Source organism: Agrilus planipennis, unplaced genomic scaffold, assembly GCF_000699045.2.
Source record: "Agrilus planipennis isolate EAB-ADULT unplaced genomic scaffold, Apla_2.0 scaffold100, whole genome shotgun sequence".
Lineage (NCBI taxonomy): Eukaryota > Metazoa > Arthropoda > Insecta > Coleoptera > Buprestidae > Agrilus > Agrilus planipennis.
Genome location: NW_020442469.1, coordinates 840870 through 860195, shown reverse-complemented (window position 1 = coordinate 860195; position 19326 = coordinate 840870). Strand labels below are relative to the sequence as shown.

Here is a 19326-nt window from a genome sequence, read left to right as displayed (position 1 = left end):
GAGTCTCTCGTTCAGAGACTGGATACGAAATGAGGATCTCTCTATGAGCGACTCGAGTCTCTCGTTCAGAGATTCGAGTCTCTCGTTCAGAGACTGGATACGAAATGAGGATCTCTCTATGAGCGACTCGAATATCTCGTTCAGAGACGCTAAACAATTTTTTTGACAGTCTCTCTCAGCGACACCAGAGAGACTCAATGAGAGACGGAGACTCGAGTCTCGCTTTCAGAGACTCTGAGAGACTGAACATTTTTATTTCGGATGATTAAAGAACATTTTTTTTTATATAAAGTCCAAATTTTCCCTTTCTACGCGAAGTTGGAAATTATGTACTTCCTTTGTGAACTATCCCGAGCCACCAATGCATCTGAAGCCCTCTTATCATTTCTTAAGCGTGCGCCTTTTGGATTTGTTAACTCATATTTTTATTATTTGCACAGCTGGTAATGATTTGATTAATTGTACCTATTCATTTGTTCTATTTAAATACAAAATGAGGTAGGTACTTCTCTTTTATGCTCTGGTAGTTTTCATACGTCTCAACTGCAATTTTGCCGTGTCACGTTGCGAGCATTTTCTTACAGAGCGCCGCGTTTCAACCGTGCTCCTCATATTGTACCTTGGCTGATCCAAGTTTTAGAAACTTCCAAATCAGTTGGCAAGATGGTTCAAAACGAGATGAACGTGACAGCATGTTTCATCTGTATAGCGTCAAGAAGAAGCTCTAAGAAGAAGGGAGGTATATTTTAAGTTCACCCTCATTACACCCGGCAAAGTCAGGATGCCGGAATGTTTCAAATACATGCCTAACTGAAACGATCAAGACGATAATAGTTGAGAACTTTTAATGAAATTCGTAAATTTTCGAGATATCGTTAAATATTCATTTTCCTGTTTACCAACTGCATGGTTATCAGTCTTATTTCGACTTAATCCGAGTCGATTAGAGACCTAACCGATTGATTAAAAGTTATTTAAATACTTGTTATTTTGCACGTATCAAGAAGGCTGTACCGTTTCTATAAAAACTACAAACCGAAAAACTGGCATAATGTTTAGTTCAAGAAATGTTTTAAAAATTTCTAGCCCTATTTGTTTAAACTCAACATTGTTTTTACACCTGCTCTCAATTTTTTTTTATACTGAAATTATAATGAAAAACGGAACCCTTATAGGATCACTCGTGTGTCTGTCTGTCCGTCTGTCATAGTCAATTTGCTCCAATTCTACTGGAGCGATAAGTTGAAATTTAGAACACATATGAATTTCTGCGACCTAAACATGAACGTATAACGTAAATTAAAAAAAAAGTTTTGCAAACGATACCGTGTGTATCAAATAAAAGGGCTTGTTGTAAAAGTCTTAAATATTTCTTTGACAATTTTAAAATAAATTGTTTTAATGTTGCTTAAGAAAATAAATCTCCCTCACCCTTATCTTCGAAACTAATATCTACTGAACTTAAAATTTTGAAAAAAAAATCGGTTGTCTGTAAAGTCGGGTTACTGACGATAATTGAACGTGACAACGTCATAAGAAAATATTGATGGAATGGTTTCATTTTTCAAAAGAAAATTTTAACTTTATTTGTTTGATAGATATTTTGTATGGATATAGAGAAGGAGGTAAATGGTAGATGTATTATTGTATAGCAGCTGTTCACGCGGACGCATCGCTCATTCAAGTAGGAGAGAGACAGATTTCGAACGCTGCCGAACGCGGAGGCCGATTGTGCCTCTTTGTCGCTCGTTCCGCGCTCTCGCTTGCACTTCAAGCCTTAAATGGAACGCCTCAGAGCGAGGTAACGCCGCATGAGTCATGTTTTTTCGTGCGTGCAGCCGGCTCCATCGAATTATAAGACGTTGTCACGTCAAAAATATAAAAAATAGTTCTTTACTTATAGATTACAGGAAAATTAATATGAAATCCATGGTCTGAACATAACGTGGTAAATCTTTCAAGGAAACAATATTGTGCGTACAAATTTATATACGGGAGAACATGTTTTTTTTCAACTACAATGTTAAGTTGGTTCTCGGGTTAGGATTGCGTACGTCCTAATGAAAAACGACACCATTCTAAGATCATCCGTGTGTCTGTTTGACCGTTTTATTTTAAATAAAACTCAAAAATAGTTTCATTTTCTTTTCATTTGTTTACTGAATAATTTTTTGACATAACAAAAGTACCTGGAAGTAAAATTATTGTTTATGAAATTACAGGGAAGTTTTTTGAATTTATCCAAACAGTAACTAAACAGATTTACGAATAAAGAAAAATTCTTCGGAATAACATCTGTTTATGCTTAAGATAAGTTTCCGACTAAACTGCAAATATGTCAATGATAATTTCAATTTAGTTATGCGAAATCCATTAGCCGATGGGGAGGAAGTGAACTGGATAGAAACTTAAAAAGAATAGGATAATTGACGAACGGAAGTCAAGTTATAGTCTACGCAGTAATTCAATTATATGAGGGGACGACATCCCCCATGGGAGTGTTTGTTATGAGGGAAAGTTAATAAATTCAGACAGCAGAATTCTGAAAACTGAAGGACATAATCAACTTAAAAAACGCTGGTAGAGTCATTTTTTTGCACTGAACAACAAGAAAGAAGAAAATTAAATCAAAATTCGCTCGGTAATAAAAACTTGCAGAAACCTAATTTACTGTTAAAATGGATGAGAGCATAAAACGTATAAAAAAAGAAACCGCAATCGTTAATCATTAAAAATTTCTCCCAAACAATTTAAGAAATTCCCATAAAAACGGCAATGTGTATATATAAAAGTAATGTTTTTACAACAATAAAATAGCATGAGTGAACTTTTTGCCCTGAGCATTTCTTACCGTAAAGAATATTTTTTAAATTTGCTACTTATAAATATGTAGCATTTATTAAAGTTCAACAAGGCCGAAATCGTAGTATTTTCGTAGAATAGGTACCTTTAAGCATACTACTCTAATTTCTGAATAATTAGGTCCAAATTACCGCGTGTGCATCCGACAGGATGTAGAATTATTGATATAAATTTTTTGGTTTGGATAATTCGAGCTGGGGTCAATGATAATGACTACACTGGATACTTGTGATTTAGTGTACCATAAAGTTAACAACAACATTTTAGGCTAATAAACAGGAACAATCGTTGCCGAAGTATGTGCACCACAGGAATGCCGATTAATTTAATTAAGGGGCTCATAATTCATGCATGGACAGGCTAATGCGTGCGTGAGCAGAGCCTTTGTGCGTAAACACCCTTTGGTGCGTAAAGGGCGCGTCATGGGAGACTCCCTTCTAACTCGCTATCTCGCAACAGCAGCGCGGCCCAGGAAGCCATAGATCAAGCCCGTAATGTATCCTTACAACTTTAGGCGCCATTTATTAATAATCTGATTGCAAGTTGGTAATACTGGGCGCGCTGGGATATGACGTAAATTTCAGCAACAAGGATCATTATAAACAATTTTGTACGTACATACACACTACAAAGTTATAATTAGCCATTACCACCTAATCAGACCCATGCTATTTCAACTTATTAAACAGAAGATGTGGTTAATAACTATATTATCTTGGTTAACGCATTCATAAAATGGTATAGTTGGGATGATCGAAATTGGAAAAGTCTGTAATAAACTCACCACAAATTCACGATTCGCCCATGTCTAAGGACTTGTTGGGATTTTTTGAACAATGGAAAAAGAGAAAGTAAAAGTTCATTACCACAAATTGACAATATTTTAACAGATTTCTAAACATTGATGTGACTTAAATTTTGTTAAATAAAAATTTTACGACCTTTGGTTGGCAGGTTACGTATTATTTAATGGAAACTATTAAGAAACATACTCAAATGGTACTAAATCAAACGTAGTTACTACTAAAAACTGCAATTTCAACAATAGTCTATTCCATTTTCTCTAATCTTTATAGCAGGTAAATTTATGTGGTTCTTGGTAACCCCTTCATGTTTCGTTTTTGGTTGATACTATTGAATTTATTGATGAATAATTGCATTAAAAGCGAACAATGGTGTCACAAGCTAATCCTTTTTCTTATGAATTCTGTAAAGGTTATAAAAATAAACGAAAAAACGTTTTTGTTTCGTTTGCCCCATATACACGCCTATATCTGTACATTGACTTGGTAATTAATTTCGAAATACCATTGAATGCGATCGTTTGTCGTGCGTTTATTTACCTATTAAACACGGTGTTAGAACATCGGTGTCCGAAGGCTTAAGAGGACGTAGAGGAGGGAGTTTGTTATTGATGATGTTCGCTGCTAAGTGACCGCTTCTCTCTACCTAAGCACCCTCCATTAGTGTGTACAGACGAGTTCTTCGTACAAGTACAAATTGAAATTGTTGGGAGGTATAAGTTTCATTCGTAATTTATCAAAGTAAGTGAGCAAGTAAACAGTCCAAGAGGAGGCCGCCGGCCGCCGTCGCCACTGCCGCCACCGTTTCAGCCCTTTATAAACACGAACGGATCGTCCATCACTCTCGCGAGACTTACTCTCACCCATCCCGTGTTATATTTCCAACAAGCTCTTCATCGTGAATTTTGTTGTCAACAAGCGCATACCAATAAATCGATTTTCTTTGGTAAAGAAGTGACTTCCGGTTTTTACAAAACTTCATACTTATAACAATCCGTTATACATCTTCACGGAAAATCGGTATTAATACATTTTTAAAGCTACATTTTTGAAAGAACTGAAAAAACGCATCTTTTGAACTTTACTGAGCTAATCTTCCCATTTCCCTAAAACAAGAACATCCTACATCCTTAACTATTTGCGAAAATTTAGGTCTACGTCTATTCCTCCTAACTCATGTTTCTGTCTTTAATATGTCTCTGATTAAACCTTCATGCCTGAGAAGGTGTCCTACTAACCTATCCCGCCTACTTCTTACAGACTGCCATAGATTCCTCTGTTCTCTTATTCTTTCCAATAACGTTTCATTTCTAACCAACTCTATGCACGGTATACTCATCATTCGCCCGTAACATCACATTTCGAACCTTCTAACCTTTTCTTTTCCGTCGCACCCACTGTCCATGTTTCGCACCCGTACAACGCCGCGCTCCAAACATACACCTTTAACAAACTTTTTCGAATTTCGAGCATAGAAGTGACGTCTTTTTATTGAAAGCGGTTCGACCCTGCGCTACCCTCTGCTTTATATCTCCACCACTCTTTCCGTTCTGACTTATCTGACTTCCTAGATATTTAAAACCAGCCACTTCTTTTAATCTTTCGTCTCCATCTTAACATTCACTCTTTCCCTACTTTTTGTTCCATTTCATACCAGTATTTTAGTTTTACTTTTATTTATGTAGTGTTATGTCAATACCGCTTACATTTTATTTAAAGCTATATCTAACTCCTCCTTGCTAGATGCTAATACTGCTATATCATCTGCAAATCTAACCATACTAATCTTGTAAGTATAATAAATAAATTCTTTAGGAGTGGATTATTAATAAAGGGTATTTTTACAACAAATAATAAACCAAAAACGCATCATATTATATCGGATTTAAAAAACGCATTAAAAGTCTACAAAAAAAAAATAATATGCCTGGAACCGAAGTTTTCCACATCACCATTTTTTTAATGTGGGTCACTTTTTAAATCTCAGGTTTGTAAACATCAAGCAAATCTAGGTATTACTATGTCTCTATTTCTGTTTCTGCTTCTAATATCATATGTACACGTCCCTTGATTGGATGACCGCCATCGTCGCAACCATAAGGTACAAAAAGCCACATGTCTTGTTTATGTCTGGCTAAGAGGGGTTAGTGCAGGAAGTAGTGGGCACATTGGTTGGAAGGTCCGAGAACAAACACTTGAAGGCGCTAGTTTAATACTGTTCTTTCATTATTTTTAATTTCATTTTATTGTATCAAAATATTCTATTAAATCGTATTCTAATTAATAGTGGATTTATGTTATTTAAAGTTAACGTAGTTTATACATATGTCTCTAGCTAATCCTGTATGCTTTAGAACGTGTTTTATCATCAGCCTATACCTCCTCATTTCTAACCCTTTTTATCCAAATCATTTTCATCATCCGCCTATAACACCACATTTCAAATTAACCGTTCACGAGCATAGAATAGATTTCATTCTGTGAGAAGATGCTCGACCCTGCGCTGTTAAACATATTAGACGTTCAATATTTGGATTGCGATATGATTTGTAAATTAAGTACCAAGCAACTAATCGTAAGTTATCGCATGTTATTAAGCCAGCATTGTTCAAACTCTTTAGAAACCGCTCCTGAAAATTCGATACTCTGTTTGGGAGACAGCTGAGTTAATTAATTATGATCTGGGCTTCCTCTCCATTCCGTTCAACTCGTCTCGTTTTCTCGCTGTGTATCCGCAGGAAAGTAAAACGAGCGAAATATTTAAAGCGAAGAGAATAAAATCTTCTGCAAACAACAGCGACGCAGTCGAAGGAAATTTCTCACAAACGAGAACTGTCTGAATGTTCGAACACACAGCCGACGAAGCCGAGTGCACACCATACAGGCGAGAATTTATTGCGCCCATTAATTTAAAATTGTTTCTCTCTAAAAGGTGTTTGTCTCGACTTTGTCAAAAGTTTGTGCATAATTTAACGACCACCACTGTTTGCTTAAGCAAAGAACAATTAAGAAAGAATATTACAGTTGCCTTATTGTCGCTCGAGCGATTCCAACTTTCTGACGTAGAAATAGACGCTTACCTTCACCCGGAAATTATATCGCGAATCATTTCAAGAGAGACGGCAAGGCACTTGAAAATTGGCTAACGTGGCATCAGATATTATAACAAATAAAATAAAGCTAAATGTAATGTATGTTGGATAAGATAAACATTTGTACAATCTAATGGATATTTAAATTTAGAAAAGAACTCAGAATAAGCCCCTGTCTCACTGAGTGTGTCACCATTGATAATGATCACTTTCAGTCTCTCTGATTTACAGTCTAATATAACAATCGGCAATTGACAGACCGCAGTCCACGGCCGGACTGCAACGGGTCAAAAACTGGACCGCCAAAAATTTTTTGAAAGTAAATTACTCAAATAAGTTGTTTGAAAAATATTTTTCTGAATGTAACAAAGTTTGAGCTTTTGGAGGAAGGAATATGGTTTTTCTAAACTTCTCGATAAAATTTTTCGAAAACATCCAGGACTCCACTTAAAATTACTTGTCGACCCCTGGTCTAATATAAAGCCGAATGGTAGGGCTATTCCGTTTAGGAATTGGGGGAATGAATGGGTAGTGATTGGGTAGAAATAAATAAGGTAGACGAAATAAACACGTGATAGATTATTTGAGAAATATTACTGTCCCAGCATTTGCCCAATGATTCCACAAAGAAACCTGTACCAGGGCGAACGGATTTGAAATTAAACTGTTGATTAAGCTATGATCTAGACCAGTGTTCTCAAAAATTCACATTCAAAAATTTTCAAGGACCCACTCCCTTCTAAAGAAGGGGTACGTACAGAAAAACATTNATGGACGGTCTTAGCAGATCGGCTAGAACTGTACAGTACTAGACGAAAATGTTTAGCAATTTCTTAAGACAAAAATGTATATAAATTAACAATAGAAAGCAATGCAAAAGTTTTATAGGTGTGTAGAACGTTCAGTTAATTCACTTATCATTATTTTTGGCTAAATATGCTTTTAAATAAAGCATATTCTTAAATTTTAACGAGGCAGTTTAAATAATTTTGCAAATGGTACTGTATACTTTTGTCTAGTTCTCGCTCGATGATTGGTGGAGAAATGAGCTCCGCAGACAAATATGATTGAATTTGGGATTATGCTACGGCGCATCCTAATAAAGGGTAGGGGCATATCTCTAACTTCTTGAAACGAACTGTACGTATATAATTTGTAATTTTAAGTTTCATTACTTGATGATTTCTGAAAAATCATTAGAATTATTTAATGAATCCGAAATTAATTTGATTGCAATGCAACAGAAATTCAAATGCACTTAATGTGTGTAAAAATTTTTAATCATATAGTCCAGTGTTTCTTAATTTTTTTAATTCGCGACTCCTTAACTTCTCCATTCATTTCAATGTACTTTCCTCTCCTGAAGGGCACATGTGGGTAGAAACCCATCCCGGAAAGTGTTAATTTGAATTGAGAAGGAATCAGTTTCTTTTGTTTAATTACATTGAAACATTCATAACTTTAATCAATAGCAGATTTATTGTTATTATTAATAAAAATTAATAATGTACTTTCCTCTCCTGAAGGGCACATGTGGGTAGAAACCCATCCCGGAAAGTGTTAATTTGAATTGAGAAGGAATCAATTTCTTTTGTTTAATTACATTAAAACACTCATAATTTGGATTAACAGCAGATTTATTTGTAGTATCGACAATAATTAATGACTCATTATCTGTAGATCCTTCAACAAAATATTTTACGTAACATTCACATACGTTTTAATTACCTGAAATCAATCTTTCTGTGACTGCACAAGCATTTTTCGCAATCACTGAACTAACCGCTCGTCGATTACCTCAGAACAGACCGTTCAACTAATATGAAACGTTGTTTTGAAGATTTTGAATCCCTCCTTCCCGGAGAATCAATAAAATATCGCTTGTTACTGTTTCCACTCCGTTTTACAATAACAAAAACATAATGTGTGTGTTTGACCCCCTCCCCCATTGCTTTCGTTTAAAACGAAAATAATGGTGTAGTGGAGGAAACCATGTTTCCAATAAAGTTATCGCTTATGTGAAAGTTACAAGTTAAATGCGTTCATCTCAAGGGAACGAGATTTTGTTGTTACGTTAGCGCAAAGTTTTAATGGAGCAAACAATAATCTGTCATTTTAAAATCCCGCGGGGTATATAAAATGGTGAAAAGGGAAGTCAGGAAATGTCCTAAAGTTTGTTAATTCTGCCGTCCATGTGAATGGAATGTGCGAGCAGCGGAGAAGGAATATTTATGAAGTTTGCCTAAAAAGGATGCCGACGCCTCAAAGATGACGCCAACTTTCCCGGAAATAGGATGAAACTTTTCTTCTCCGGTCGACATCGAGAATTCTTTTGACGCCGGAAAGTCTTGGTGTTAAAATGAAAAATAGCTCGAATTTAAAACGTTAGCTTTCAATTCCATAATGCGTCTCAAGTTCACTTAATGACATACAAAAAAAAGATTCTCTACATAATAAGTTTATACTTTTAATACTGAATAGCATAAAGTATTAAAGTTTGCATTTACATTTATTACCAAATTAATAACCTTAGAGATAAGGTCGCCAGTCCTAAGACTAGTTGGACACGCAGCTCCAGTCTCTCCAATCTTCAGCTAATCTTCGCATTTCCCTAAAACTAGAATATATGCCTCATCCTTAACTATTTGTGAACAGTAATTTAATTTAGGTCTGCCTCTATCACTCTTAACTCCTGTTTCTGTTTTCAATATGTCTGTAACTAGTCCTTCATGTCTGAAAAGGTGTCCTATAAACCTACCTCCCCTATTTCTTATTGACTTCCACAGCGCATTTTGTCTCCTACTATTTCTAATACCTCTTCGTTTGTAACCTTCTTTATCGCTTGTAACACCACATTTCGAACGCGTCGAACCTTTTCTTTTCCGCCACGTTTCGCAGAGCCGTGTACATATCTTTAACAATCCTTTTCGAATTTTTATCTATTAATAGTTCGCGAGGATAGAAGTAACTCTACTCTGCGCTATCCTCTGTTTTATATCTTTACTGCTACTGTCCATCCTGTCTTATCTGACTGCCTATCCTATCTTTATATTCACTCTTTTCCTATTCTACTCCAGGAATAACCTACCTTTTCTAGAATTTGCTTTATTTTTCATCTCCTCATCAAATGCGTTTGTTTATAAGTGCCTACCTAAAATTTTTTGCACTTATTAAGTACCTTTCATGTTTAATAAAATGTACGCAATTATCAGAAACGAAATATACATATGTACAAGTATATACATATTATATAATGAGACTAAAAGACAAAAGTATTAGGGTTATGTTACCTGTAGATTAATAATGATGCTCGTCTTGTCGTAAAATAAATAGTAATACAGGTGGCATTCTTGTTAGATATATCATACAGAAGTGAGGTAAAAACTAACTTTCCCTACTTTGTAAAGAAGGGTAGTTTATCTCACAACTGCATTTTACCAGTATCAGTTTACTAACTGACTGATTTAATTTATCGAAATAATTGTTTTGTAAAGTTTAATTTTAATAAAATACAGTGTAAACTCTTTATAACGTCACTCGATTTAACGACAAACGTCGAAATTGCTCGACTTTGGTTGGTTTACATTGTTTTCTATACAATATAAAACTCTATATAGCGTCACGCTCACTCTATTTAACGACAACAATGCGGCATTGTAAGTCATTAAGCAGTACTTTCTAAGTTGCGAAAATAGATAAGAACTGCAGCTGTGTACGTTGTTGAAGAAGACGATCCTGTCCCTCCACCAAGCATCAAACAAGCACTTGATGCAGCGAAACTATTAAAAAAGTACTTTTTATGTAATCAAATTGATCCAGCAGTACCTCAAGATATGAGTAAAATACGTAACGAAATACAATTAAAATATTGGAGCAGCAAAAAACATCAGACGAAGATAACAGGCTATACGCAATGTATGAATAATAATGTTCGTGTGCAAAATGTGTACTATATTGGTAAATGCATATTATTATAGAATAGTAAAATAATATCTTTTATTTCTCTCCATTTAACGGCCACTCTTTATAACGCCGAAAAATGTTCAGTCCCTTAAGTGTCGTTATATAGAGTTTACCCTGTATTTAGAAGTTTCAGTCATCAAACTCTCTTATAGTTTACACAATTTAATCAGAAACAGTTAAAAATAAAGATAAATAGTACTTACATAATTTGTAAATCTCAAATACTGATAACTGACTGACATACCTGAAAAAAAAGAAAAGGTGTAAATTATGATTATAGGCAAACAAATTAATCAAAAACCGTTATATGAACATTTTGACATCAAATAACTCACAATCATTAGTATTTTTAATAAATATATGCAAAGCGTTTAACCTTTGCTACAATTTTCTATAAAACTGAACTTCCGAAGGTGTTTTCCTTTTCAGAAGTTTAATTTTATACATGACTTACTTTGATATTTAATTTTATCTTCGAAGATACCTCGTCCACGCAAAAAAAATTGTTTTCAGTTCTCCTAATTTCAATCTACTCATATACGTATCAATCTACGTATAGCTATTTAAGGAATTATACTCGAATCATTTACGGAAAATCCTTAACATTTGCCAATTTCCATGCAAAAAAAAATAGTAAAAGTAAATTTCTTTAGTTCAAGTTTCGTCAAAACTACTTTAAGTTAACAACTTTTGTTAAGGAACCTTATTTGTGATATGCCGACGTAGGGACTTTATGGCATAAACATTTTCATATTTTATTATACCTTTAGTGTAAATTTTATTGTTATTGGACTTAAATATATTTCCGAAATCAACGGTCACGTAGGCAAATTCGCAGAAGCACAAATGAGGGTTTATCCCATGGTTAGTATATTGTGCATTGGCATTACTGTCAATAACCTCGTTATTGGGAGGGATAATTTGTCGATTTCGGAATCTAGTGTTCAAAATTTTAAGTTTGATAGAACAGTTCTTTTGTAGACTCGCTGAGAGTAACTAGACTTTAGTTATTTGCATAATACATTAATAAAAATCAATATTTATAATAAATTAGAATAGGTCATAGTTGTAAGTTGTACAATACATTCGTTACATTTACAACTCGGCGTTTCTATGGTCCTTCGAGTTATATATGTGGTACAATTGTACAAAAAGTTCGAATCAATAATTTGAATATTTCGAACGTAAAAAAAAACTTTAGTAACATGCTCCAACTGCCTAATACTTTCTTCTTCTTTTTAGTGGGTGCCCACGAGATCTTCAATGTTTTCAATTAAGTGGTAACGTGTCAGCTATAATAAAAGGGAAATTACGTTTTGGTAATTCTGATGGCAATATTCGTTGCTGATAAGAAGGCGCGGGCAACACACGAATGGTTTCGGTTAATTAAATTTCTCAAAGCGCCTTCGTACTATCGGTTTTATTATATAAGTATTAAAGCGACACTAAGGATTCTGGCCTTATAAAATATCGACTTAATACGCTCAATTTGCTGATGTCATGAATATTTTACGGCGCATAAAATCAACACAAGTCTACGGGTTGGCACCCTTCGTACTTCGTTCATTCTTAGGTTGGTAGGTTGGTGGGTTCATTCGTTCTTCGTAGCGGCAGATGCCTTACATGCAGAACGTTTTATGACCGTCAGTAACTTAATTTAAGTGCCTGTATACTAGTATTGGTAGCGAATGTTTACATCTGGTTCGTGAAAATTGAATTGAGAATCAATCAACGTTTTCGTGTTTGCAAATGTGAACTATTTGCACGAAACTGGGAACGATTTATGAGCCACTTCGGAAGCGAAGTCGCCTGGAAATTTGGAAGAAAGGGTAGCTTGCAAATGTGGATACTTACGGGTAACGGACCGCTTCCCGCCCGAATCTATTGCCCCTTTCACAAAGGCAATCGCATTCTTATAAACTTCCCGTACTACTTCCGCACATATAACATTACCAAAACGTTACGTTTCGGCAACCAATACGTTTTAGTTTTCGAACCTTTTTTTCTCATATAAAAAGAACAATTTGTTTGCTCACGCTGAANTATTGTTTTAATCGAACCTCAACAAAAAACAAAAGGTAAATCACACTAACACCATACATCGCATTTACATATTATAGCCTACAATGTCCCAATCAATAATTTTGGATAGGTATTAAATAAATCCCCAAATTGTAACGAACGTGTCAAAAATAGACATCGATATCGTTCCAACTCATGAGGAATTCGAGCTCAAGTCACGTAAATCAGTGCATCAATCATTTCTTGGAAGTCGATGAAAGATATATTTTATGAATAGTAGATAATCGTATGTAAAACACTCTATAAAAAGATGTTATACATTACTTTTCTGTAAACTGGACCGTAATCTAGAACCGATGCATTTCTGTTACAATTAAAAGATATGTTGAGTGAACAACGCACGCATAAAAAAATAGCATCACAAGATTAGCTTTATATATCCATGTGTACTAAATTCCACGAAATACTTCGGGGATTGTCAAAGCCTGGTGGTTTTCATACCTTACGAAGTAATATTATTAAATTAATGCCTTTTATTATCTTTGACATTTCAAACTTCATTCAGACAAGATTTCGAGATTTTAGCCTTGATGGCAGTCAGATATTATAAGATCTATCAAATTGGAAGAATATCGTATGACGATTTCATTTTTGATTACTATCCTTTGAAAGAGAACTGGAGTGGCAGTTTGATGCTAACAATTTGATTCTGATACATACAGGGTGTCCTGCTTTACAGTTGAAGATATCAAAAAGTTTCTTACAAAAGTGGTACCATATAAGTATCTTCGTATCCTATAATTATTTTCGATTATACAGTGTCTCATTTTTCCTGGAGACAACTTAACATTACACTATTCATATATTTAAATTACACCATCGACCATCGATGACATCGGTTGGTAAATGTAGTTATTGCATTATTGAAAATAGGAATATAAGTGGCCCCAGTCTGATATGATCCGGCGGCTCATACCTGTGCATTTGTGGCATTATAATAAAAGTCAAACGTGAAACAAAGTGTAGGCATCGGGTTGGTGCTATTGATTACAGTCCGCGGTCGGTAAGTAATCTTGACCGAAGAAAGTAACGACCAAGTTGGAAAATGTTGGAACGTTACCTGAACTCTCACTACACGCGACGTTTATTACGACCCTGTCGCTCTGCAACGCCTATCATGTAATTAATCTTTTCAGAAACAACTCGAAGGCAACCAACCGTGTTCCGGCTAGATTCGAATCTTATCGATAATTATGATGTATTTTGTATTACACTAAAACGCAACCTGGACAAGTAATCAAACACGGCAATTTTACTATCAAATATCTGGGGAACGACCCGATGTGTTTTCACATGTTCTATGCTTACCACTGTTCACTTTAACCAGACCAGAAAATAACAAGATTAGTGATGAGCACAATGTCTTGCATTTTCGTAAGACCAAGACCAAGACCGAACGAACAAGAGCAAGACTAAAACCAAGACCGAATGAATTAGATCAAGACTAAAACCAAAACTGAAATTAGTTAAACTATTTGAAGCAACTTTAATATATTTTTTTTTTAACAAAACATTTTTAGTATTTGAAATTTTCAATTTGTCTTAATAGGTTAATAGGTAACCTTAAATATAAAAATAAAAAGAAATTTTACCACTGTTTGAAAAAAGAGATCTACACGAATATTCTCGGAGTAAGTCTTTCTTGTTTCTATGATCTCCAGAAAAAAATATTCAGTCTCTCTCTAGTCTCTCAGAGTCTTTCAGCGTTTCTGAGAACGTCTCTCACAGTCTTTTATAGTCTCTCAGTTATTGCCTAGGTGTTCTTATGGATCTCTCCAAGTCTCTCACAGAGAGACTGAATGAATAAAACTGAAAAATTGAAAGACTCGAGACTCTCGTAGAAACACAGGGACCTCTGAAAAGAAAATTTCAACCATGTCTATCGAGACACCACTTATTGAGAGATATGTGTCTCCCGTTTAGAGACTGAATACGAAATGAGGATCTCTCATTATGAGCGACTCGAGTCTCTCTCTCGACAGTCTCTCTCAGCGATACCAGAGAGACTCGATGAGAGACGGAGACTCGAGTCTCGTTTTCAGAGACTCTGAGAGACTGAACATTTTTATCTCGGGATTGAAATATAAACTATTTTTTTTTCCGTATTTCTAACTTCATTCAAGTACCTTGTACTATTTTGTTCGATAAAAGGTCAATTTATGCATTGGAGAACGGGCCAATTTATTTATTAGAAGAACGATAAGTTCTCGAGTTTTCATAAACTCTAACAATTATTGACACTACTTTCTTTAACAGTTATGACAAGCTCACATGTAAAATTTGAGGACTTTTACAGACAATTATTGTGTCGTTAAATAGAAAAATATGTGCTTAGAAGAATTATTTATTCCTATCCTCGCATTTCCCTAAAACTAGGACAACTCACATCCTTACTATTTGCGAACAGTAATCTAATCCAAGTCTACCTCTACCCCTCCTAACTCCTGTTTCTGACTCTAATATGTTTCTGACTAGACCTTCATACCTGAGAAGGTGTACTGTCAACCTATTTCGTCTATTTTTTATTGACTTCCATAGAGTCCTCTGTTCTCCTATTTTTTTCTAATATCTCTTCATTTCTAACTTTCTCTATCCACGGTATCCTATCCCAAGTATCCTCATCATTTGCCTGTAGCACCACATTTCCAACGACTTTTCTTTTCTGCAGTGTCCACTATTCATGTTTCGCACCCGTACAGCACCGCGTTCCAAACATATACCTTTAACAATCTTATTTGAACTTGTAAATTAACCGTTCACGAGCATAGAAGTGAATTCTTTTCTTTATATCCCTACTGCTCCTTCCGTACTGACTTCCCATAGATACCTAAAATCAGGCACTTCTAATTTTCCGTCTGCTATATTTATATTCCCTTTTTTTCAACTTTTTCTTTTTGTGTTACTCTTATTGATTTTCATACAGTACTGTTTTGTCAATACCGCTTCCATTTTATTTAAAGCTATTTCTAACTCCTCTATGCTAGATGCTAATACTGTTATATCATCTGCAAATCTAAGCATAGCAAGAAGACAGAAGTATTATTAAAAAAAAACGTAGATTAAATGAGCAAGATTAACACACACGACCAAGACCGAGACACGCAAGTGTCTATAAATTTCGGCAAGAATAACTACACTAATAATCGTTATCGCAGCATTTCACGGTGATACGAACTGCAGTCATTATTATTTTCTGAATGCAATTAATCAGCTTAAAAACGAATAATTCACAGGAAAATAATATTGTCGATGTTAAAATATTAGGTAAAGTTTCAAAAAAAAAAAACGTTCTAATTACTCAAGACAATTTTTTCGTAATTGCTTTCTCAAATGGAATAAAGGATGTTTAAATTATATAATGAATATTACTTAAATTTCAGTTTCCTTACCTTATTGTCAGGAATGTTATTATGGCTTTTTTATATTTGTAGAATAAAAAATTGAGTTATACGATAATGAGTTAATAAAATTCTACAATTAGTAAAAGAGATGTAAAAATTGAGTTTCAAATTTTAATATTCTCATTGTATCTGATTGTTTGAAATGGAAATAAATCGACTGAATTTCGCAATACAGATGCTAATTTCAGTTCTTGGAAACGTTAATGAAAATCTGCTTCTTTGTCAAAGATTTTTCTCGAAATAGGAAGTAAATTTCCAAGACTGTATAAAGAATGTTACTTCATTTTCATTCACTACATCCAAAGTTCGATGACCCGAAATTTAGCTTATTAGGGCTTCAACCAATTCGTTTCCCTCGGAATAACTCGTTTTTTTTTTTAAAGGATTTTAATTAAGGATTTTGATAAACCTGTCAACAGGAAAGCGCAAATAAATTTCCAAACGAACGATTCATTTATCGAGTGCTATGTCAAACGTGTTTTGAAATAAAAGTCCCACTGAATTTTTACGATTTCTGTCTAAATACTGTTTCAAATATGTATTAATATACCTAGAAAGGAAAGCGTAACTCTATATAAAAATAGAAATACCTAATACCCTGGCTTTTGTTTCCAATATTGTTGATGGAAATTGTAACTTGATTACAAGTACGTACAATTATATCCCATACGCTGTTTGTGGTGAAAAATTTGATAAGGCGCCTAGTTCAAATCAGAAAAAAACCAAAAAAACTCATCGCAGTTAACCAGTAAGCCTGTTCAGTGATTTAGACACGTTTTTCACCCACTTCTAAGATGAGAGTTGATAATATCCATACTCATATAGATGTTTTAACATAGGAAATTCAACACTGTTGTCAAAAAAATACAGAAAAAAAATAGATAAAAACGTTAAAATATCTCGTTGAAAATCTTAACAATAGTTTGATTCCTACTAATAACCACGTAACTTAAGTAATACTCATGGGCGTAGCGAGAAATTTTCCCTTGAGGGCTGTAAGTCTATATAGATTTAATGTACAGTGGAATCCTCTCCTACTCCCTCAAAGGGAAATGACAAATGACGTCATACTAAGCGGGCGTCATACAAAGCATAGTCTTAGAAAATAAACAACTTTCTATTTTGGTCAGTTATTTAGTTTAATAGAGAGAAAAACTACAAATTGTATATATTTATTAACAGAAAAAGAAAAAGAAAGATGAATTGTAATATCAAAATACACAAGAAGGGTCAGAAAAATGAGCAAAAATGTTATTATTAATCATTTGGGTCACTATAGCCGGATATTATTTCTTGAGAATCAGTCATCTTAAACGGAGTCATTATACCCAAACTTTCCTATAGAGAACTTAATATGAAAACCAAATTTAACACTTCAATTATTTTATATTAAGCGGTTGGTTAATATAGATGGAATCATAATAAACGAATTCCACTGTATTTAGTTTCTACGTTTTTAAACTTTGGGCCGATATCGTAACTTATTAGATTTTTCCGGGGGGGGGGGGTCAGTGAATTTACTAGGGCCCCCACCTATCCTACTTCATCCAATTTTTCTTGCATTTGTATTGGTAGTTATGACTGATGTGGCGACACCTTTGATAACACAGACGCGATTATAAATCATCCAGCAATCAGACCAAACGGACCTTACGAAAAGTTTCCGGAAATATTCAAGAACATTCAATAACAATATAAATAAGCAACCGGTCCTCCTACGAGAAAGACAGCTGATACAAATAACCTACTGTGAACGAAAGGAGCAGACAGTACTATAAATGTAGAAATGATTGTAAGATAAATGGTGACACTCGAATTGAGCACAGAGCGTAAGCAGGTAAATAAGTAATTATCGAGGGTTTGTTTATCAGGAAAGGAATTGAGCACAGGGATCATACAGGTAGCAAATAAAATTACCGATGATACGAACAACATTAACGTTGTAATGTTGCCGCATATAACTAGTTTGTAAAGGGCGGAAGAAATTAATAAAAACAAGGGACTACCCTTATGCAATTATAGTTATCATTGTCTTGTACAATAAATAACATGTCTTCAATAAAATTTGAGCTGAACAGTCTTCTGGACACATGCGAGGCATTCCATTCGAAATTTAAGAAAGAAAACGTCTCTTCGCATCCCAATATCTATTCTTTTTTAAAGATTCTGATTGAAATTCAAACAGGCACTTACATAACAATAAATTCAGTTAACCAAGTTGAAAAAAAAAATTAAGACGAAAAATACTGTTAAAAATCAATTTTATTGATCAAAAAATAAAGCTAACTAAATGATGGTGAAATATCAAGATACGACTATGCAAAATGTATTTCTTGTAAAAATATCGTTAGTTAAGTTATTATTTTATGTATCTAATATAAAGTTGAAATATTAATCCTATAAGTACTTGTAACAAATAAACAAAATCATTCAAAGAAAATATTGTTTTTTGTTACAACATTCCATTAGAAAATTTACTTGTTTACCTACCTACTGCTTCGAAAAGAACTCAAATCCCTACAGATATTTTAAAAGAAAGCTGGCAATATGGCTTGTGCTCAATTCGGGTGTTTATTTAAAAACATGCAGGTAAGAAAATCTTTGTGCTCAATTCAGGCGTCCGTTTGTGCTCAGTTCATGATTATTAATCGTTTTTGGGCTCAATTCAAGTGCACCGAGATAAATAACCGTACACAGCTGTTAAATAAATTATTAAATTAATAAATAGAAATATGTTACAGTATGATTTATACGTACATTAGGTGCATCATATGGTTTCAAATTAATTTTAATTATTTGAAAAATATTGGAGGACATTAAAATTTTATACGAAAAAGACGAATTAACCTTCTGTACACACATTAACAATAAAGACTTGAGTGCTTTTGAGTGAGAGAGGGGTAATTAGTTTAACACATTATAAGAATAAGCCGGCAGTCCGAGCCATAAAACTCGGGCAGTTACGAGTGAAGTCACGTAGTAAATTTAATTTAGCCAACGCGGCTTGAAGTTGACATTATAGTGGTGGCTATAATTAAACGCTACTGGAATTACTTTTCGGCCTACGATGTCGAAAGCTGCCTAATCTACGGTAAAATTAAAACTTGATAGAAGGGGAGTGAA

General features: G+C 34.3%; 1 protein-coding gene across 12 annotated transcripts in view; it reads right to left on the bottom strand.

The window, feature by feature from the left end:
- Positions 1-19326, bottom strand: part of LOC108736193 (probable serine/threonine-protein kinase MARK-A) — a 395028-nt gene that overhangs the window by 140208 nt on the left and 235494 nt on the right. For 3 of the 12 annotated variants that reach the window (XM_025981385.1, XM_025981388.1, XM_025981386.1), the window contains exon 4: positions 10924-10964. The exons of the other annotated variants lie outside the window; for them this stretch is intronic. In XM_025981385.1, coding sequence (XP_025837170.1) covers positions 10924-10962 — 39 coding nt within the window. In that variant the 5' untranslated portion in view covers positions 10963-10964. The remainder of the gene's footprint in view (positions 1-10923; positions 10965-19326) is intronic. 12 annotated transcript variants of the gene reach the window in all.